The sequence below is a fragment of the Lagopus muta genome, chromosome 3 (assembly GCF_023343835.1).
Source record: "Lagopus muta isolate bLagMut1 chromosome 3, bLagMut1 primary, whole genome shotgun sequence".
NCBI classification, from domain to species: Eukaryota; Metazoa; Chordata; class Aves; order Galliformes; family Phasianidae; genus Lagopus; species Lagopus muta.
Window position 1 is genome coordinate 70176110 of NC_064435.1, and position 24436 is coordinate 70200545.

At 39.0% G+C, this 24436-nt stretch overlaps 1 protein-coding gene across 10 annotated transcripts in view; it reads right to left on the minus strand.

The window, feature by feature from the left end:
• The window catches only part of CTNND2 (catenin delta 2), a 613278-nt gene that overhangs the window by 226732 nt on the left and 362110 nt on the right, over positions 1 to 24436 (minus strand). For all 10 annotated transcript variants that reach the window (XM_048938460.1, XM_048938457.1, XM_048938459.1 and 7 more), the window contains one exon: positions 12107 to 12301. In XM_048938460.1, the coding sequence (XP_048794417.1) occupies positions 12107 to 12301 (195 nt within the window). The remainder of the gene's footprint in view (positions 1 to 12106; positions 12302 to 24436) is intronic.

Consider the following 24436-nt stretch of genomic DNA (forward strand, 5'->3'; position numbering starts at 1 on the left):
AGATGGTATCACAGGAGATGTTAGTTGTTCATACTTTCCTATCCCAAAGACAACACTATAGCTCCTTGGGAAATACTCAATATTAGTCTAACATAGTCCAAAATGCCATTCCTGTTTCTGTCAGCTGCAAAGAACATGCCACCATTTTGTGGGGGGAACAATGCCATGCTTTACAGAATCCAAGGAAACATAACTTGTGCTCTCCGGATGGTCATGAATAATAAATCCTGTTCCAATGGAAACAGTGATGATCTTTGGAGACTGACTGAAGAACTGAAAGCAGTGCCTGCATTTACACATCCTTTCACTTCAATTTTTTAAGAACACTTTTTAGATCTGACATTAATTGTTACAAGGCTGAGTGTTCCTTCGCTTAGGAAGTTGATGCCCCTTCACTGATTTGGCATTACCAAAACAAAACAAAACCAAACTACTACTTTTCTTTCTAAGCTATGTCTCTACATCTATATCTGTGCATTTTTCTAAGGGGACACAAAGATTTCATGCAGATACTCAGAATCTTCAATCAACTACATACTTTAAATTACTTCAGATTCTCAGCTCTTTGCCTTAAGAGAGAAATGATTACCTTTTTTGCAGGGCAGAAGCCATGACTTTCAAGTTTTTAATAGGCGAAAAACCAACCCCCTTCCACCTTCAGAAACTAAAGCACACTTCAGATCCACTAGATTTTAATTTCTAGTGACTTACATAGCTTGCATTCTCAGACTTCCAGCTGTTCAGCATATTCCAACATGCTCCTCTTTGGAGGGAAAAAAAAAAAAAAGGTACCTTCAGCTCCTAAAGATACTCTGCCAAGACCTTTTCTCAGTCTGCTTCTTGCCTCTGAATTGTATCCCTGAGTCTGGGGAGAACACACAGCTTAATTCATTTGTTACAAGGGCATTTAAATGGAGAAAGTACCAACTGCCAATGTCCTTGAAAGCAATTGACCTTTTAGAGATATTAAAATTCATCATGGGAGACGGAATTCAACCAAGAGCAATTGCACAACAGGAAACACATACAACACTTCAATCTTCTGTACTATGAGGCCAGCTCCAAAAGTAATGCCTCCTATTTTACTACTTTGGCCCACAATGACAGAGATGGATGTTGGTGGTAGGGCAGTAGAGGTCAAACCTTCCCATCAATATTCCATTACATTCTGTTGCCACGTGACAGACAGCAGCAGAGGGGCAGTCTGACAGAATGAAGTATGCACAAGACTCTGTATGAAGCAAAGGTGTGACAGTGAATTCTTACACATGAAAAAAAAAAAACCAAACATTTGTCAACACTTGCTGAACATTTACAGAGACCAAACAGTGGACGTGAGCACAGTGAGGCGATAGCTGGTGCACTTTCAGCAGTGGTGACAGACAAAAAAAAGCCACATTCTGGACAGCCAAGCACAACTCTCACATCACAAAATGATGAGTATTTTGAAGAGCTCATCATCATGAGTCAGTGGATTATAACCAGGAAACCGTGCACAGAGCTGAATGTTGGCTTCAATGCTTGGGAAACAATGGTGGCAACATTGGAATATCAAAGTTTGCACAAGATGGGTCACATGACTGCACATGCAGGAACAGAAAGAACATCATATACAAATTTGTCAGGACCTACTGAACCAATACAAGGCTGAAGGTGACAGTTTCCTGGATTGCTTCATTACTGGTAACAAGACACAGTGCCACCACTACTGAGTTGGAATCAAAACAGCAGCGCACTCAGAGTGGCAACATGCAAATTCCACAGGGAAGAAAAAGTCCAAGTTGCAGTCTTCAGCAGGGAAAGTGACATGCCCTGTCATTTGGGATAGGAAAAGCGTGACCCTTCTAGATTTCCTGGAAGCTGTACAAATCAGCAGTGCAATGCAGAGGTCAAAGCTGAAGCCTTGAATTTCCAGAGTCAGTCCAGATAACCATTCTCTTGACCACCAGGACCCACACCAGCCTGAAGAGTGTACCATTCTTGGCTGGACTGTTCTACCATACCTACTGTATGGCCCAGATCCGGCATCTTCTGACTTGCATCTGTTTGGGTCAGTGAAAGATAGACTGTATGGGCAACATTTTCCTAGCAACGATACCTTCATAGCAGTTGTGGAACAGTAGGTCACTTCTTCTGGAGCAGGTTTTTTTTGTTTGTTTTTGTTTTTAAATACACCAGTGCAGCCTGCAGGCTCTTGTTCATGGCTGACAAAAAACACACTGCCAATGGTGATAACTACATTGAAAAACAGTGTTTTCTAACTGGGAATTTGCTCTATGGAGTAGAGGCATCTTCCTCTTTGCATCTGTTGTGGTTTCCATGGAAATAAAGAAGAGGCATTACTTTCAGAATGACCTGTGTACAACAGAATTTCTTCCACCTTGTGCACAAGGGATATAATGACAGTAACCACTACAAAACCTGATTAAAAGTAAAAAATACACAACTAATGCTACTGAGTACGGACAAGCCTACAGCAACGAAGTTTCTGCTCAAAATTAACCTTCTCTTGAAATCCCTTTGTTAACTTTCCAGCTAGCCAACAGAAAACAGTCAAAAAAAAAAAAAAAAAAAAAAAAATCAAATCATCACAAAATCATAAATTAAGTGAATAAAAATGAGATCATCACAGATGAAAAGTTTCCAGTTCATGGAAATTTTCCCTTTTCTCCTTCAGATTTTGACTTCTTTTTGTTTAGTAAGCTAATCCCAAAGTTTAAAAACGTTATCAGACTGTGTTCTTTAGGATACATCACCAAGTTTCAGCTACTGTAGTTTATGTTTTCTGCTCTGGAATACAGTTATTTTATTAGTAAATTAACTATAACTGCATTACAGAGTTGGTACATACAGTTATGCACATCAAACACACAGTAGGTTCTGCAACCGAAAGCTTGAAAGGTGCTGGATACATTAAGAGGGAAAACTAACATCTTGTTCTACTTGCAGAAACTCCACACCTGCATGCAAACTGCTAAGTAGCAGGTAGTCTTATTAATATTTATATGCATACACAGCTTTAAATTAATAATGGACTGATGATTTTTGAAAGATTGCCTTTAAACACAATGCTGCAGAAAGAATAAATTCTTAAAAGCATCAGTCCTCTTGAAGACTTTATTGGATAGTTACCTCAGGCACAGCATCGTTTTCATTCAAAGATTTACAAGGAGATTTATGAGAAATGTTTGCATACCTTATTTCATAAAGGACAATTCTGTATTTAAAAAAAACTGCTGAAGTAAATAAAAGAGAATATAGTCTTCTATCACTAAAATTTAGTGTGATCAGGCCTTAACATGCCTCAGACTACATCTACAGAGTAAACAGATGATTAATACAGACAGCTTCTGACAGAGTAGCCACTGTATTTTCTCAATAGTAGCAGGTGAGATTTAAAGGACATATACTTGCCCTGGTCTCACCAAAGTTTTATATTTACGATTCTACTTTAATAGGTACTAAAAATTAAGGGACATCTGAGATGTGTTCAGACATTTTAAATCATTCCACTATTGGAAAAAAAAAAATTAGAAAATACATATAAAACACTACAAATCTCTGGAGATACCCTGTTTGTGAGACAGAGGAAAAAGATTGCAAATGCTGACAACGTTAACAAGTATCTATTTTGAGCAATGGAGAAATCTGGGCTATCTTCAGACAGCTATGATTCCTCAATAGACCTTAACCATGGGCTGCATAATTTAAAGCTGTAAGTATCTTACTTGGAGGAAAATTCTCCACTACAAGAAAGATACTGACAACAGATTACGAAGGTGAATCTGTGGAATTTTCATCTTCCACCACTTCCCTTCCTCTTCCATTGCTCTTGCTTTCCAGGAGCATAGAATAACACTGAAATTAAAAACAATGTCTTTCATAAACCTTCCTCCAAGTTGTAAATACGCGTGGAAAAAAAGCACCACATCCTTCTCAGACAGGATGTCACATAGCCTACCTGGCAGACAAGCAGCACAAAAACAAATATACAAGAATATAAACACAGATAATGCTTTACTAAACACTCAAGATCTGTCAAATGAAATAAGATTATGGCTTTTCTATGAGGTGATTTGTTACTCACTATGCAGATCACTATAGTATTTTGTGCTCAATTTACTTTGTAGTGAAGATTTGTTCCCTGCTTGTCTCCTGTAATTCTCTCTCCCAAACCAATGTTATCAAGCGGATGTCAGGTAGGAATACAGGTCTATTAACACAACATCACCAAACTAATAGAAACGCAGTGGTAGGAATAATTTTTCTTTTTAATCTCCCTGAAAACATTACATCCTATAGCCTAAACTTCATGCTGTGTGATTTACCAGCATGATTCTCAACCTGCAGCTGTGGCATTGCAGTATGCCAGCACATATCACATCAACTTGTGACAAAACAGAAGACAAACCAAACCAACCCGGCTCCCAGCCAGAAAAAAAGAAAGAACACAACCTAGGCAGGAGGACATGACGTTTGCTATTTATAACTTAAGCAAGGTAATTTAGGACTGAAAAGAATAAAGAAGCAGTTTGACAGGCAAAGCACTTAATGAAAATGGGACAAACAAGAGCTGTTTCTTTTTTCCTGTCACTTTTCCTTTTTAGCTGAAAAGTAAGGACTTGAAGTCCCAAATAAGAAAAAAGTATTTCTGAAACTGAAGTTCCCTTGTTACTTCCAGATGAGTATTTATAATACAGGAAATAGCATGCAACAGGCAGCTTCCCATTAGTAGTCAGATATTATTCTGAAAGCAAAGTAAAACTATACTAGTGTACTCAGCAATACTAACTGTAAGAGTCTGAAAACACCTAACTGCATATAAAAAAAAAAAAGAATATTTTCCTATTAATTATCTTGAAGTTCATTTCACACAGAGTCCAAAGACCATGGAATTACATCCTCACACTTCTAACTAAAATCCAATTCCATGACAAGAGGCAATACTAACACAGACTGAGAAAGAATCAGATAGCAGTAGGATAACTGCATTATCAACTGCTCTGTGAAACCTGTCATTTGGTGACGCAGGAGACTGAAATTCCAAGTTTGATTTCCGGAGTCAACACTACATCTGGTAGCCACCTTGCAACTGTAGAAACACTTCCTGTAAACAAAGCCCACTACATGGAATTCATCATGACAATAAAATTGGATTTCCACAACATCCTTTTTTTATGTAAGTCCTATTTCAATGTCAGAATTCTGTGCTGATATCTCAGATTTTTTCAGCACATTTAGGTAACATACAGTTTCAGCAATTTTGAAGGACTAAAACTAACAACTTTCCAAGGGGCTTCTTGCTACAAGCTATTGTAAATGACTATTGAAAAGGCACCTCTCAAAGCAAAACAAATGTGTTTTAGGTATTGTCTTAATATTATTAAAAACTACATCATAAGCAATTAAAAAAAAAAAACCATGACAAAACCTCAAAATGTTTTAGTTAAGATGATTAGAGACCAAATTCATCTTTGAAAACAAAAGAATAGCTACCAATTTGTGACACCTCAAAGTTACTATAAAGCAGGCTTAACTATTCTTAAAAGATGAGAAAAAAAATCACTGTTTCACTGATTCAGATATCAGTTTTCTTCATATGGACAATTTTCCAAATACTAGAGAATTGCTTTACAATATTAAAATGAAAATCTTCACCTTGAAATAATGACGATTTCTAAAAATACCAAACATATCCAATACTTTATTAGATGTGAAGATACATATTCACAGTCCTACGAAAACAACACACTCGGGATCAAGTGATGCATTCTTCATTGTCTCCTGTAAAGAATAAAGGAGCTAAGAGACATGGCAAAAATTTGGGAATCAAAGGAAGACTAAGCTGGACCAGCATTTACAAAAACAAACATACAGCAAGTAAGATACTTGCAGCATCAAGCTCTCCATGCAACTTTCTTCCTTGACCTTGTTGTTAAAAACTGAAATCAGAAAAAAATTGACTTGCACATCTTGAGCATTTATGACTCCCACAGGCTGCCAGCTGCCATACTACTAAGAAAGAGCCTCCTGTTTGCAGAGCAGCAACCAGCCCTGGAGCAAGGCAAGGTGCCGTGCTGGCAACAGAGGACACAGCAGGAGAGCAGCAACGTGTTGCCAGCTGGCACAGCTTACCAGCACCAACTCCATAGTGTTAGACTTCTGCTTACTAACGAGATGAAAATTCAAGTGGTTTGAGAGTGCAACACCTTCTCATACAAAAAATGAAACTCCAAGGACCAGAGGCAAATGGAGCCTGGGTCTATTACTGAAAGTGGGAGGTGAGTGGAAGCTGTACACTTGGGCAGCGATCAGACACCAAATAGCTGGAATTGTATGGCCATGCTTTGCTTGTGCCAGTTAAAGACAAAAAGAGGCTGTCAGAGCCATCTGAATGCTTTGCAAGCAACAAATGAGTGTTGCCACAAAAAAAAAAAAAAAAAAAAAGACAGTGGAAACAATTTTGAAGGCCTGTTCCTATCTGGGACAGCAGCAAAAGGGGGGTTTTGCTTCTTCCTCTCCTGCCTTTCCTTTGGGCTCTGAATACACACTTGGTCTTCACCACATGCCACAAGAAAGCCACTACCTCACTGACATGAAAAGGAATGCTCACTTGGCTTGTAAATCTTCCCCTCAGCTCCTGCTTGACTTCCAGGATAGCAGATGCCAGGGCCAAGAGCAGCAAGTGTGAAGCAGCAAGCATCAGCATGGATCCTCTTGCTTCCCATCTAAAAGCGTGTCTGACCCCTGGCACAAATCTGCCTCCCTCTTTGTTCAGAAAGAATTCTAGGTTATCACAGAAGATGACTCCAGGGCAAACACTGCTTCTACACCACTAAAGCAAGACAATACTCAAATAAAGATTATTTTGTAAACAACCAAGAACAGTGCCTGATGTAATCGCGGCTCCCACCATTCAGTCAAAGAAGCAGCAGGCAGGAATGGGAAGGAAGACAGGAAAGCAGAAAACAGCATTCATCCAGAAGCTCAGTAACACTTCTTACTTCCCACAACTTTTCCTGTACTGCATCACAACAGAATGAAATCCAGGATTTTTCCTGCTGCTGGTAAGTGCCAGAACAGACACCAGGAGCAATAGGCTCTATGCCTGGAGACAAGTGGCTCTGTGCTGTGTTTGTCCCCTGTGCCCTTCACTGAAGACCAAAAGCAAACACCAATCATTGAAAGCGCTTGCAGCAAGGACATTCCTGCCTGGTTACTGCTGCTGAAGCGTGACATCCTCCTGGCACAGGACAGGTCCACTGCAGAAAGCTCTTCCCTCCAAAGAACCTCCCCTTGGACTCACCATGGCAACACTGCTCCTGGTGGTGGCCTCCCTCCTCACACAAATCCAGCAACAAAGAGCCATGTTTCTGTTTTGCACTTGTCGTCACAAGTTTCATAGGCCTCTTCTCTTTGAAGAGTATCCTCTACCACAGCACTCAGGAGCCCAAACAGATCATGCCATCAAAGCTTTTAATATAAGATCTTCAGAAGTACTATGCTGATGGAGCCACAGAGTTCTGGTGTGAGCATGCTCAGATCTGATCTGAAGGACAGGAGGCGACAGGAGAGGCTGCAAGCTCCCTAGCTGCAGTACACAGGGACATCAGGCAGCTTCAAAAGTAGCAGGGAGAAGCAATGCAGGAGAGCCCTTGCTGCACACACGCACCCCAGCCCAGAAACCATGCTTCATATAAACACTTTGCTTCCTATGCTAAGTTACCATACAAAGCCAATGCAAAGTTTGACTGCTTATCCTTCCACCACCTGACTTTGTTCACAATAGAAATTTCATTCTGGGATCCTTTTTCTAACCTCAGGAATGCCAAACTTGTTCCACCACAGACTCCAACCTCTCCTCCAAGATTTTTCCCTCAACCTCTGAAAATAACAAGAGAGTGCTCCAAATGCTGAGTCCAAGCACCCAGCACTCACAGCTAATGTCATCTGCCTGCATAAACCCTACAGAGCTGCTAGACTTCCTGTGATCAAGCTGTGCCACCAGGCATTCCTCATGGTGGCCTTCAGGAGCAGAGAGAGTTATCGACCTATGCACCAAGGCAACACTTCAGCTTTCTCTAGCAGTGTCTCAGGGGAGCACTGATACAGGGGAGACATATGCTTCATAGAGCTGGGAGGACAGGTTCATTCTTCTTGTTTAATTGCTGGCTCCTCCTTACCACTTGAGTGAGGCTGAGGACAATGATACTCACCTTGAAAACCAAGAAACACTCTTCACAAATGCTCAACATGTTCTAAGCTCAACACATTCACAGCTCACCAGCAACAGTCTTGCTTTTAAAGAGCAGCACATTTTTCAGCTGATAAAATTCCAGGCCCAGCCTGGGGAGGGTCAAGGTAAACGTATTTACATCCCATTATTTCCAGAATGCTGGGAACATCATTCTTTCAAAGCTTTTAATAATGTTACCAAGAAATCACATCCTTTTATGGAAGAGGGCTTGTTTTCATTGGTCCCTTGGTGAAAGGGACAAGTGTCTTTATGCATTTCCAGACAGAGTGTTGTCACTGTTGTCACGAGGATAATAACAACTGATCTCAAAGCACCTACTGTTGTCACAGCCATGTTCCTGTACTGTAAGTCAAAACCAGTAGCCTGGTACCTGAGACACATCACCTTCTCTTCAGAAAAACTACGAAAATTTCATGCTTACAAAACAGCCAGATTTCACAAACTTGGACTTGATTCATATTTAGCATGAATAAAATGCCAACAATTGATTTAAATAAGACTAAAATATTAGACCTAACCTCCAATTCCACAAACTAAGCCAATGCATGAGAGAATAATTATTCTGCAACCTGTGCTGGCTGTAAGCAAATCTTTTTCCTCTCTTAAGTAACAACACGCTTCAAATTCCAGCAGCACTCATGTAAACATCCCACCAAATAAGTTTACCATTACAGTCATTAGTTCACAGTTTAAATGAATAAAGCAATGCCTTTAGGTTTGTAAGAAAAATAAATGAGGCGACTGCTTGGAAAAAAAAATTAGTAGTGTTATTTAGCTAACAAATGAATTCCTACTCAGTAAGTAAATTTAGAAATTTATTGTGAAATGCAGTGCAAAAGTTTAGGCTACTACTTTTTACAAGAGAAGGCACAACCTTTTTAAGGCCAGAAGGGACTGCTACATAAAACTACAGGCCAAGAAAGCCTATGCAGCCATTGCTGTGAAGATTGCAAGACAATTTTTAGCTAAGTTTGACAGGAACACACCCAATCATGACTTGAACTTCAAAGTGATGAAGAATTTGTCCTGCCCCATCTGATGTTATGCTGAGAAGATGTTCTACAAGCTCCTACTACTTTGTACCTTCTGCAATATGTAGCCCTTAGCGTATAACTATGGTCATGCATTTCATTCATTAGTGAAACATGAAATTAAAAATACATGCTAAAAAAAATATAGCAAGTAGCAAGTACACTAAATTCACAGTGTGTTACTTACACCACAGAGAAATCTTAGACTATCTTAGAATTCTGTTCACTGCATATTGATTCACTCAGGCAATGAAAAACTGAGTGGGCTTTATCCTCAGTTGTGTAAACATTCCCAAATGCAATAGCTACTTCAGAGCTCAGAAAAGAGAGGCGATGCCTATTTTAAAAAAAGAAAGAAGAAACATTTCCATTCTGCGTCAGAAATGTGGAAGCTTCAAATTCAGGAGGAGTTCTCTCTTTCCAAAAGAGAAGTCATAGAAGCAAATGGCTTCCAAGTATAATTTGCATAACTTTTGTTTCTGGTGTGAAATGTCAGCTGTAGAGAAAGAAAATTAAAAAAAAAAAAAAACAACAAAAACACAAAATCAGACTTCATCCAAAGTCCTTCAACTACATTTGCCTTCTCTTTTCTCCATCACATGTGAAAAAAAACGTGCAATCTTTAAGATTAAAGATACTATTGTAATACATAAGAGAATGAACTACAGTCTACAAAAAAAAAAAAAAAAGCAGAAAGTTCTAAGCCTGCCCTCCAATGCGTTTCATGCACACAAAAGAAACATGATTTGAACAATCTGCATTTATCTTCAGGGAGTACACAAATTTACAACCCCTCTTTCCTACACCAATAGTGAAAGCAAATTCCTATTCAGTCTGAAATAGGAAACAGGCAATGAAGAACTGAAAATGTACACATGCTAAACTTAAGTTGGATTCTTACCACTTTCTTCTACTAATTTGAGAAAAGATATATAGCCTCCATATCAGAAGCATGCACATTTGTGGCGGAAGGAGCCTGAGAGCTGGTGTGTCCAGCCCAAGATTCCCTCTGACCACTGACTGCTCTTCAGGCTGGTTGTGCAAAAGGCTGACAGCAACCATCCATACTGTGCAGTGCAGTGGATAGCCTGGCATGCCTCCAGCCCTGTTTCTGCCAGTGATAGCATTATTAGGGAGGGGAGATGAAAGTGATGGAGGGTCAACAAAACACAGAGCTGGACCAATGTAGCAGTTCTTCAGGATAAATCTGGAGAAAAGCTGAAGTCTGAGTCCCAAATACAGCAAAACAAAACTGACAGGGTTCATTTCTGCTATCCAAACCAGTGTCTTTGGGCTCTTCCCTTCTGAAAAAGCTGCCTTCATGTATTACCCACTAACATCCTGTGATCCGGTTTCATCCACTATAATTGTGATCTAGTTTCACAAGGTTTCCTTACTTACAGAAGTGCTGTGAAGATAACAGTCACAAGAAAGCCTGCTAGTTCTGCACAGACTCAGAGGACATTTTGCAAGCAAAACAAGAAATCCATTCAATGCATGATCGTAAAAGAGTGCACTGCATACAAAATAAGAGGCTGCACATGGAATGCAAGGATTAAAGCTCAATGTAAAAGTTGCTTTATTTGCTACCACTACTGTCCTGTGACTTAGACAGAGTCTTGGTCCCAGTCACGAAAGAACAGCAATCTTTCTTCATATATACACACACACACACACACAAATATGTCTACACAAAACGTGCTACTGTAGTTTCTTTCACTGAAAGGAAATACTCTTCACAAAGCATAAAGTTACTTTAGTTAAGTAATGGCTTAAAGTACTTTAAATAACTACAAAGCTTTAAGTAGTTAACTAAAGAATTCTGTGATTAACTTCTTCAAGTATTTCTCTTACTCTGAACACCCAAAACTTTCATAAAGCATCAGAAACCTCAGACATGCAAGAACTGCCAACTTTGCCCTTAGAAGACTTCAAAAATAAAATAAGTTTTTTAAAAAGTAAACTATCTAGCTCAAAAAAAAAAAAAAAAAAAAAACCAAACCAAAAACACAACACTTATTTCTTGATGAAAACAGGAGTGACAAGAGAATGGACAGAATCTTCCCTATTTGTTTTTGTTGCATTGATCGAAACACTAGAAATACTTGCAACTCCTCAGGCAAGTTTTTCTTGCAACTGCTTTAGGCTATTTTGGCTGTAGCACCTATAAACTCTAATTATTTTTGAGTATTCAATACCATAAATATCCCTGTTGATTTGAATCTCTGTGAGTTTCAACATACAACTACATTTCACTTGGTTGAGTGGACATTCTGCGAGGATGACACCAATGTACTTCATGGGCAATTATTGTATGGATAAAACAGGGATGCTAACAGCTTTAGTCAGTGCCTTAGTTCAATTTTGTGTCTGGGATCCTATGCATAAGCTTACCTGTGCAGGAGAGAGGAAGAACACATACATATGAATCACTTGAAAGTCAAATGAGCAATCCTTTAGCTTCATGAGAAAGGAACTTTGCAGTCCCTTTGCAAAACACAAACTTTGCTAGCAAATAAAAATAGCAATTACTCCAGAGATTTTTTTTTTCTTGAAGACAACACAAAAGATTAATAGAAGCATTCTCCTTATGAGTAAGCCCTCTCTCCAAATTAGCTTAAGCTACTGCATACAGCACTAAGCATTTCTACGTTTTGTGCATGCTTTTAGGGTTCTGTTGATAGCTGCATCTACACAGGTATTTTGTTTTACTGACATGCACACAATCCACATTGTTTAACTCATCAGAAAGAGAAGAATTAGTGAAGAGTAGGACAGAGCTCATAAAAAGACAATCATGCAAGTTATAATCACCTACCTGTACTAGTGCGATATGTGCCTGTGTGTGCTGGTTGCAGAGGGTCCCCCTGACTCTGGCTGAGACTCCTCATAGGGGGCTTCTGATAAACTCTGTCTTCGTAAATAGGATCTATATGATGTTCTGGAGACTGCAGTGCCCTTAACTCGGAGCCAAGGTGGCTGTGCTGGCTGCTGTAAGATGCCCGAGACCCAGCTGCAAATAGATTTAAGAGACAATTAAGATAGCGGAAAAACAAGCAATAAATACAGACCGATTTAATAAAGTTAACTTGAAAGTTGCAGTTCAAAAACAACCAAAAAGCTTTCAATATACAAACAGCGTGCAACAACAGCAGCTAGTTTTGTTCACTTCAGTTCCATCATCCAGCTGCCCACATCTAATGCAAAGTCTATTTTCTTGGAAAGAAGTAACACTTCAGAGCCATATTGTGAAAGGCCACTAAAAAAAAAAATCTTCCATAGGCATGGAGAAGGGGAGAAGCCGTGAGATCCAGGCAGGCCCTGAGCCCAAATATGACCACAGAACAATCATGAAGGGGGGAGAAGAACAAGAATCAGGGTCAGAACTGGCTTCATGTATTATGCCCATATCTTAATCTAATCATGAAGTAACTTAAAGCTGATGAACAGATGTAGTTGCATGAAGGCTGATCTGTTTGCTGCTTCACTGGATGTACACCAGAATAGTTGAGTCTTACCAATATTTTTGCCCTCTACCATTTAAAAAAAAAAAAACAAAACCTACTGCTATGACTTTCTACAACATAAATCCTCTAAAGATGAATAAATTAAACATACCATCTGGAAACAATACTGCAAGGATACAAGATCAAATGGAACCACACAAAATTTTTTTTGGTACTATTAGAATATTATTTTCTACCATGACATTAAAAAGAGACTTGTATACATTTCTAGCTGTGATTATTACTCTTACTTGACTTAGTATTTTCAAGACTCCCAAAGATAGTCATGAGGAAGGCAAAAAGGCAGACAACTATAGAAGTAACACTTGACAAAGCAGGGTCTTACACCACTACGTGATACGGTGCTATTTAAATGTGTAGAAATGCAATCAGAGATTTAACTACCACATCCCTTGCTGATACTCCTGTGAGATTAAAATCCTGGATGCAGGATTCTACTAACTCAGCTTGGGCTGTCCCTACAAGCTGTGTAGCTATGCCTGCTGGAATTCTCTACCACATTCATTGCATTTACAGTTTTGTTGCAGACACACTAAATAGTAAGAAAATCCAAAGCAAATACAGAAAGTGATACGCAGTACCAGTACAGGATAGAAATGAAAAGAGATGCACAGAATTAGTTAAATCTCATTAAAATTGCCTGGAGGAAAAGAGTTTCTTCCATTTCCTTCTTTTTAATCAGTTTGCGCCACATTCAGGTTTTCTTTGAAAGTTTTCAACATACATGCATGTGTTAAGTGGAATATCCTATTTGCATTTTTTTCCCATCGAACGTTTTTTAGACTGAATTGCCATTAGCACACTACTGCAAATTTCTTCTTGTTCCCCTTATTGGAAAGGATCTCAAAGACACATTTTACCTAGAACTACTGGATTATCCAGAAAGTTGATACTACTCTTCAAGGAGTATGTTCTTCATGATCCACATTTTCATACACTCCTTTAGCCCTGCATCCAAGAACAGTAAGAAAGGCCTGGATTGGAAAAGACCTCAAAGCCTACTCGGCCCCAACTCTGTGCCATGGGCAGGGCTGCCACTCACCAGCTCAGGCTGCCCAGGGTCCCATTCAACCTGGTCTTGAGCATCTCCAGGTAGGGGGCACCACAGCTTGTATGGGCAGCTGTGCCAGCCCCTCATCACTCCCTGAGTAAAAAAGAAAAAAAAAATTTCCTCCCAATATCTAATCTCATCTTCCTTCTTCCAGATATAAACAATTCCTCCTTGTCCTATTATTATTTGCCCTTGTAAAAAGTCAGTCTCCCTCTCGCTCATAGAGCTCCCTTCAAGTTCTGGAAGGCCACAATAGGCACTGTATCATATGGTGGCTGATTTTCAGAACAGCTCCACCAAAGCATACCATCCTTCAGAGTGGTTTAAAATACAGCCAACAGGGTATATATTCAAATTTTTTGCATCAGCTGTATTTACTGCATATCTGGTTCAGTCTCTATTTTATGAAAATTGATAGGAAAAAAAACAAGCGCAATGCTTCAGTGGTTCAACAATGTATCAACAAAACAGACTTGATACAGAATAGAGAACTATACTTCCCTTCTAGAGGTAGAGCAAGCCTTCTCTCCATTTACAAAGTAATAATGCTCTTTGGAGCAATAGATTTTCCTTGTGACTCTGCTCCCAGTGAACAGAAATAATTTTTTCCCGTTGAGCTCTATGGCAGTATAATGTAAACATTAACAAGCTCTCATTATGCTACTCTTCTAGTGAGGTAGCCTTAATTCTTACTCTACCAATTGTACTAAATATGCAAGTGTCAAGTACAGTTCATTAATAAAAACAAACACCACAGTGGTATATTTGATTACCACACATACTATTAGGGCTGGAATGCTGTTGGACTGAATAATAAAGATATGTATCACTGGAGAAACCATATTACAGATCAAACAAACAAGACAAAGAAGAGGGAATAAACAGCAAAAGAAATTCGTTATTACTCATCCATCCTCCCCAAGACATTTCAAGATGACAAAGCTTTCAACAGATAATTGAAGTACTTTTATTTCACAAACATAGCCACCGTTAAATCCCAGAAATGAAAGCTAACAGAACATGAACCATTCTGGTATTCCTCCTTTTGTATCATGAGACTGTTACTGAAATGGTTACTTCTATCACCTTATTAGACAAGGTCATGGATTCTTCCTTAAACATACTGCTTATCACCTTCAAAGAAGATACGTCTTACTCTGGATGTGTATATGTAATTTTTGTGTTAAACAATTCATGGACAATGACAAAACCTACTCTGTAAATAAATACATGCTTTTTAAGGTAAGTCCATTAAAAGTGTTTAATTACAAGCAAAATCTGATATTTTCCCATAGGATTTGCTAAGCAATTTTAACACACAGTTTCCAAACAGTAAGACATCAATACTTAAACACAAAATACTAGCACACTTCAAAGGTCTTAAATTTTGTAAATAAATAGATAAAAAGATAAAAAAAAAAAAAATCAAGATCACTTTCAGTGTTTTTATTAAGCTACTGTTTCAAAAGCTGGGATAGTTTTGTCTTCAAGTAAAATTTCTATTGATCTCTATTATTTATTGATATTACAATACTTAGATACTTACACATTTATTTATGTATCTACACTTAAAAGCAACAGATTTTACTTCATCTTTTAAGTATTACAATAACTAATGATAATGCTGTAACATGATAGAAAGCACAACTATGACAGCAGAATGGCAAAATCCTAGACTGCCACAAGTGAGACTTAGTCAAACACAACAAACTCTAGCACAGACATAAAGAAAAGAAGCTGCTTACATCTAGAAGGCTTCAAGTACACAGGAACCTCCAACAAGATACCCTTGTCTCTACTGCTGACACTTAAATGAGGTCTGGGAAGAGGTGGATCCTGGCTCCACCCCTTCTGGTCACTCAGGTACACTGCATACAGCTGAGCTCTCCTGGGTTGGCCCTGCCTTCCCATCAGGTGCTCAATCACTGGGTCATTTCCACTACACCAACCAAAAGCTATTGGAAGAGAGGTGTGACATCTGCTGCTAATGCCAAAGATCAGATTGATAACTTCAGAAGAGCTAACATACAATTTACAGCTGAAATTAACTGTAGATTTGTAGGTTTTTATATTAAAGAAATTGAAGGGCTGCATAACGGCTTTCAGACAACTGCATCCCATTTCATCTCTATGCTCAGCCCTTCTCTATCATGTTGTGCTGTTATTATGGAAGACATTGAAAAGATGGTTAGAATAATTGATCAAAACCAAGGCTGTGAACTCAGGAAAATTAATGCCAGTGAGAGAAGGACAGGGATAGCATGACTCCTGCCTGCACCTCTAGGTTAGCAGCAAATGGCTACATCCATTACAGCCTGATGCTGTCAGCTGATCTGTATTGTTTGCAGCAAACAATCTGCATTAATGCAGTCTAAAGCTTGTGAGATCCTGAGCAGCAACCGAGATCCTGAGCAGCAACAAGGTCAGAATGGAAAAAGCAACGATCAATATACTACCAGGAAGTAATAAACATGGAATTACCAGGCCCATTAGTATTCTCACAGACAAGGAGGCTCACTACTCAGAGAAATTGCTTCCCTGAACCTGAAGCTATCATGAAGGCACTGCCTACTTCAAACTGTAGTTGCCCAAGCCATGTTCTTACCAGCCACCACGCCTTCAATCTGTCACTCTAAGTTTCTTGAAACCACAGCAGTAATGTGCACCAAGTCCATGCATATCTTTCTTATATTTGCAAACAGGTTAATTCCCTCTTCCCTGACCAGCCCACGCCAACCAGTAACACCATATTGGTCTTGTGAGACTACAGGGCATCAAGTCCATTCAATACATACAAAAATACAAGGACAACTAATTACTAAATCTACAGTTTGCCAAGCTGTTAATTGTAAATGATGCATTTAATGAGAGAGTATATACAAAATTCTTGTAAGCACATTTCTGAAGAAAGTTCTTTTTCTCCCTTCTAGTTAAAAAAAAAAAAATACTGAGAAGAAGAAAATTTATTTAAGGGCTGAAGGAACTACAGTTAATTCCTAAGTTATCAAATGGTGTAATCTTTAGTTTAAAAAAAGGTTGAGAAATTATTTGATTGCAGTGCTGGAGGTGCATGACAGCAGAATGTATGGAGAAGACTAAATGGCTCTACAATAGCTGCAAAAGAAAACAGAAAGAAAGCAAACAGGATAGGCTGAAAAAAATCCAAACAGGGTACATTTGTTTTAAAACAGAAAATAATTAACTGTAAGAACAAAGATACAGAGATTCTTCTCTGTTCTCTAAAGTGTCTAAAATAAGACTGACTGAAAATGGAATGCCACTCTTTTGCATCTCTGTGGAGCTCACAAAAACAGTCGTCAGGCTCCAGGAGAGGAAAAATGTGAGCCCCCAGACAGGTGCATCTGATGATGGCTACAGAAAATCTAGAACCAGCCAGGTGTTTTTTAGAATTTTCACTGCATGAAGATACCACATTCCTAGAGGCTTTGCTCTCTACCTGCATCTAAGGGGGGGTAACAGAAACCAGGAGTTAGTGCAATCCTACCTCCTGGAGACTAAAGGGAATCTCTGTTCTTCATTTTTAAGAAAAGCCCTACTAGATGAAGATTTCCATGTTATTCAGTGGTATGGAAAAATGGTTGAGTCCTAGGAAAATGTTTTTGGGGCTCTTTATTTTGAATAAAGTCTCGTTTTCCAGTAGAAAAAAAATATTGTAAACAGACAAATGTAATATGAGAAAAATACACAAAAGAATCCCCAATTCCTTTTTCAGACCTTCTGCAAGCTGTCATGGAAGTAAATACAGTAGACACATTTAAATGACACTGGTAATCCAACAGTTTATATCAACATAGTAAACTGCTACACTGAAGCATTTTTCATTTTAGTAAGCTAGCGTATTAAAGCTATTCAAATTAATGGATACACAGGCATTTATATATGTCTTAGAAAGGTTTTTATTTGTGCCCTTTGTGACAGCCTGTCATGGTTTTGTGATTTCTGGTTCTCGGTATTCCACATCATAACGTCATGTGGGGCACTGGGAGTTTAACAGTTAGTGCCCCACATGATGTTATGATGTGGAATACCAAGAACCAAAAATCACAAAACCATGACACAGCCTTTAAGAATAACCCTGTCTTGCTCAAGCTCTACAGAGCCCTATGAATCCATGGTACTCTGAGCAGCTATAAGTGCAAGAGCATATAGGGTTGCCCTTGTTTCCTGGAATTCAGAGCTCATTAGAATTATGAAATACCCAAGTGGCAGCCTCAGCATGAAGAAAACTGTCCAGATTTGACTGGATAAACTATTTAGCCCCTCATTTTAAAATCTTCCATCACAAAACAGTCATCAATGGCCCTGTTAAAGCAGCTTCCTTATGTCTGTGATAGAGGAGTATCAATAATGAGATGCAAGTTGAGAGTAAAATTCAATGTCCATTATATTACAATAAGGAACAATTACCAGTAATGTGTTTACACTGGTTAACCTAACTTGATTACAACTGCACTCATTTCAACGCATTTTATCTCTGGCTACATCAGGCTCCAAGTATCAAGCTCGGATTTGGAATGCACTACAATGCAGCGCACTCAGGAGATGTGATTTCTTAACAGGATTGACCACCCACAACTGCCCGTATAGATTTTTCATTTCAAGCGTAATGACAACATCGCTCATGTAATTTGTGATGAGTTTTTCTTAGATTACAAGTCAAAAAACACAAAGAGCCACCCACACGATGGTAACACTGTAACAAGACAGCAATAAGACCACAGGCACAGAAACTACAAGAGAAGCACAGCATGTTTTTTGCATGCTTTTGAGAGGATAGAAAGAAGTGAGGTATAGCTTCACTACAAAAATGCAACATGGGAGAAAGAGGATATAAACAGTAGCATTACTGATCTGAACTCATACATAAGGAGATATTTTACAGCCACTAAACTGTCTTGGTTTACTTGTAAAGAAAGTAATGTGAAGCCAGGTGCAAAATTAGAGCACTGATGGAAGAGGAGGGAAAAGAAATCAAACATCTGCAACAAGAATTTTGGTAAAATACTGACCTTTTCTGCCAGAAATGTATGCAGAAACCTCTCCAAAGTGCTTGTCTGATAACATGCATCTTCTCCTTATACCATCAGAAAAGAACAGTACGATCTACAACAAATGCTACTGATTCTACATCGAGAAATAAACTCAGAAAACAGGTTTATGGCAGCACAACTTGATAAAAAGAAAAATACCAAAGAAAATGTCTCTAACCTAAGTGCTGAAAGTGAATGCAAATCACCAAGAGGTGACAGATGGTTACATTAACTAGTAAGACGTGACAGGCCATATGGCAGGACCAGCTAATGCATACCTCAAGTGCATCAGTTTGCGCCCCCAGCACACCAACGATCTGCCCTAACAAACCAAAATAGACTCCGAAGCGAATTCCCTTTGATTCGAGGTGAGCTTTTTCTTCAAGTTTTCTCATCTGTTTAGGTTTTATATGTGCACATTCTAAATATACTGATTTAGGTATCAAGGCTGTTTTTTTGTTCCTGTTGTTTGGTTTTTACTCAAATATTGAAATAAAGATTAAGGAAAGGAATTTCAGAACTGAACTAGTTTTTATCTTTATACTCTTTTTCCCATTCTCCTTATGCTGCTCTGTTCATAACTCAGGACTCTTCCTACAAATAAAGGAGGTAAATGATTGATTTATCACACAGGATGCCTTTCGACTCACATCTAGCACTGGATGTCTAGAAATAATGACGTGTTACTTTTACATCTGTGGTCCATATGAGCTGTTTTGTGATCACCTCTCCTAAAAGTCCTCAAGACTGCAAGAACATCCTTGCTTCACTTGTCAGTATCTTAGGCAGCTTTTCTTCAGGCTTTCCATTTAAAAGATTGAAGTGCAATATATTGACCAGTCTGGGCTTTTTCTTGTAAACTATCATTCCACTGACAAACCTATTAGCAGTTTCACATTCAGGAGTGTAGTTCACACCCTGGAAATTCCCAGACACAATTTGTCTGCTAACAAGATTACAGGTCTTAGGAAAGTCTCCTGAAAAGAGATTGTCTCGGGCTGCTTAAGGGACACTGCAAAACCTACCTCTGACCTCAGGTTAGTACTTCTCACATCACTGCTAAGAATAAAGGAAGGAAGCAAAAAAAAAAAAGAAAGAAAGAAAGAAAGAAATTTGTTTTAAGTGCAAGAAAGTTTAATACATCTATGTAAGAGTTTTTAGGATAAATCTTATCCTTTCAAAACTAGTTTTTACACAAAATGTTGAAATTAATTATATTCCTAAGCGCATTTTAAAAAGAAACAAAGAGAAGTATTTTCTTCGTTTTTCCATGTTTACTTTTCAGTCGTGCAATGTGTTTTTGCTGATAAGTTATGGTTATCAATTCCTTTAATTCTACAGTGGTACAAATCTAGGAAAAAAGAAAATAACCTGAACCAAGCATTTTTGTTTCCTCGCAAGCATTCTTCCTCCTGCAACTGTCCTCATTCTGCTGAAAAGCATTCACCTACTTAAAACATTTTATCAAAAATAAATTGTTAGTGGAAGAAGAGTAGTGTGACTAGGAGCAAAGAGATAAGAGGCAAAGATAGCCAGGAAGAAACAGCAGATTAAATGTGACAGACAAGTTCAGGGAGATAATTCCCATTTCATTTCTGATCTAGGGAGCTGTCACTGAAGAGAGAACAAAAAACTACAACTCCCCCAAATGAACCACTACTACACAGCAACACCTTGCCTTCAACATGGCAGAAAGTGAAAGACAAAAATCATATATATGAACTATGAACTGCATGATCACATTGGGTGTGATCCTCAACAGGCCCAACTGCTATCACTTCTTTGTCAGGCACTGCGAACCAAGAGAAAAGCAGTGAGCCTGTGATCTCCAGCGCCAGGTCTGCCCTTCTCTCTGGGGCTCTTGGCCTTACAAGGGAGGATGTTGGTACACCTGAGCAGCAGCAGTGCAGGCTGCACGCCTCCTCATCCATGGATCATTGCTGCCAGCAGCCAGGGTGATTCGCTAAAAAGGCACCGCTGCCTCCGCCGAGGCAAAGTGGGCTTTATCCCAGTGATGGGAGCCCATGAAAACTCTGTTTGCTGATTGTGTTTAACAACATGGAAAAGCACAGCCCCTAAAAGACACAGCAGCTCACAGCCCTTCCTCTGAACCAAGTGGCAGCTCAGCCAGCCTTCAGTGAGCAAGTTCCCCCAGCAGAGCTGGGTGTGTAGTGGGGAGCCAACTGGAACAGACATCTAGCACCTAAGCCAGACCAGACAGGGAAGTCTCAAACTGGCACTGAAAACACGTGGATTAATGACTCTACTTTGCAGAAGACTAATTCTCAAAGTGAAAACAATTCCAAGAAAAAGTACCAACAGAAAACAAAACTCTCTAGGGTTAATGAAGCATCAAAGTCTATCCAACTGCAACAGCCCTCCACTGGCCTTTGCTGGGCAACGTGGATTTCTGATCTAAACATACTGGCACTCCTGCCTGCTCTCTGTTACAGCAGGTACTTTTCCTACTAACAGTGAAAATGCAAAGAAACTGTTCCAATGAATCTTGACCATGCATTCATCTTTAAAAAAGATGCTTCTCTGTTGAATATTGCACATACCTCTTTGGCAAATGTGACATTCTAGATATACAGCTGAAATCCAAGACACCACATTTGGGGTTTGCTCACAGAAAGAATTATGTTTGCAACTTATCTTCTGTAATTCCTTTTAGAATGAGGCCATGCATTATTAGATGTGTGAACAATATTAAATTTTGGAGATTTTATCTGTTAACGTTTTGTATTCAAACTTGCATTTCAGCAGGAGAATGGAAGAAAGCATCAGATAGCATTGTTCTTTTGTGTCAAATCATCTCTGATAGAATTTTAAGCACTTCCTCTACCCAGCGGCTTTCTACTCCTCAGTATGCATTTGTTAATTCACTGAGACCCCAGGTGCAGGTTTGTGATGCTCCAGGGGAAACGGGTCTATTATCTTTGTCTTTTTTTCAACCTCATTCAAGAAAGGAAATATTCCTTGGATATTCTGTAATACACTACATACTCATCACGTTTTCATCATCCATTGGAGATTTCACTGCATTAAAAATATGAGTAAAACAATGCAGGTTTTACTAAATACATCAATTTCAATAAAATCTAACTAAATTATTTAGTTATGCCTGTAAAACATGCAGACCACTGATCACTGACTTTACAATTACAGCTCTTTGTTCAACAGATTGTTATAGTATTACTCAAGCTGTTTTAGGTTGTTCCCATTACATGTGCATTGAGACCTCTGCTAGAACACTTAATAGTAATCTCCTATTATTAAAATCATTATAATTTACCACAGTTCTAACAGGTCTGCTCTGAATAAAAGAAATGCTGACTGTAGAGACAAAGAACAGCAATACTGCTGCCACTGAGACCACGAAGGGCTTAAGGACTGAAGCAAAGGTTATACTGGAGTAATTATTGCAGTTTCTATCAATAAAGTTCTCTCCTATTCCATTATGTTTATTAACATGGCAGCAAGAATAGTAAGCTTTTAGTATGAAACTTCCAGGAAGTCAGAAAAAAATTCTTACATAATCGTTCTGTAACAAACAACAAAGGAAACAAACAGAAAAGAAAATGGATGGTTACAGATTTGAGTAACTTATTTAAAACAAACAAACAAACAACAAAACAAAACAAAAAAAAACCCAAACACAAAAAAACTCAGCAGAGCAGACTATACAGTGTGCCACTAATCTCATTGATTCTGATCATCCCTCAAAGCATAGAAAGAAAAAGACCAAGCTGCCAGAGTCCTGTCATTCAATTAGAGTGTAAGCTACATAGGTTGCTTCAAATGTAATGTACAAAAGATACAAAGCACACAGTATTACTTGATAAATTCTCAGCTAGTATTTTCCAATGGAGGCATCACCACTAGCTGAGCATATTTGCAAGTGATGAACAAGTGCCTGTGTGTTGTGCTCATAAAAATCTGTACCAATGGAGGTGACCCACTGTTGCCACTGCTGAAATGCACCACTCACTGCCTCACTATGCTCACAGCCACTGTTTGGTCTCCATAAATGTTCACCAAGCATCAACGAATGTCAATGGATGCTATTTTTTCTGCATGGAGGAATTCAGTGATGCACCTTTGTTTCATCCACACTCCCATGTCAGATGCCATTCTGCCACGCTGCCTCTTTACTGCCATCCATCACACAGCAGCGAAATTCTTGGCAATACTGGTGAGAAAGTTCAGCCCCTACTGCCATACCATCAACATCCGTCTCTGATGTCGTGGGTCAAAATCATAAAATAGGAGGCGTTACTTTAGGAGCAGCCCTCATAAAAAGAAATGGCCACGACAAATGCTGAAAGGGAAAAATGGTGACAGGAGGTCACCAGCAAAAGAAGGGCAGACCTAAGGTAACAAACACAAGGAAGGTTCTCATGATAGTTAAGAACAATAGTATGCAATAAACTGTTGGAGCCGTTCAGCTTCAAGGAGGACTTTAACAGCAGTTTCAATTAGAATGACAAGATGCACTGCAGTCCAAAGGTGACAAACACTTTAGGGATTTTGAACCACCCCATAATTAGTTCCTGATTATTCATAAATGCAAATTAATATCATTTGCATGCCAAATGGTTACCTCATCTGTGAAACCAATACTTCCAAGATCACATGACTGGCTGAAGACATTTGCATAAGTTCGGTCTGATTTTACAAAAGCAGCCTGAACCCTACTGCAGACAGGGAAAAGCAGCGACGTGCATCACTGACACAGTTCAGAGAAAAAAAGACTCTGGACTGAAACAGTAATTCTTGAATTCCCAGATGCTCAGGACAGGATCCTAAGCAGAATAGGACACAAATTAGATCACACTGAAGTAGGCTGCTATGTTCAGCATTAGCTTTAGATTCTTGTCAAGGTGCAACAAAGAATGACACGAACTAGACAAGAATTTCACCTTCAGTCTTAAAGAAATGCACAATTTTGATGTGCTCGTTCAGAAACCAGAGAAGTGCAATCATGACTTGAGAGCCACTCCAATGTAGTGACCGGTTTCAACTTTTCAAGAGAAAACTGAAGAGCATTAGATAACACAAAGATCCTGAACACAAACCAAACACATCACAGCTGGCTAGTGAGACCTAAAAGCAAAGCCTGCTGTGTGAAAACATGCCACTAATGTGTTACTTTTGGTCACCACTCCCTCCATGATCAGATGCTACCTCCCCAAAAGCTATCAGACACTTGATCTTGCCTTTGAAAAAATGCTGGGAAATCTTTCACCAAATTACGAATTCTTGCCAGGATTCACTAGTAGCCTCCATTTAGAAATTGTAGCTGTATATCTTAGCAGCCTGTCTCATGGAAAGGAAACACAACATCCATTCTTTGTACGACAAGCTTCTTAATGTCTTGAAAATTCAGACAAATTAGTTCAGAAGAGGTCTGGAAAGAGTCTTTCCTGAGCGCAGAGTTACAGTTGTGTACAGCTCCTTGTCTAAAATCCTAACCATGCCTAACACTCACAGTTTTGCTTGCTATAAGATGAGGCTCT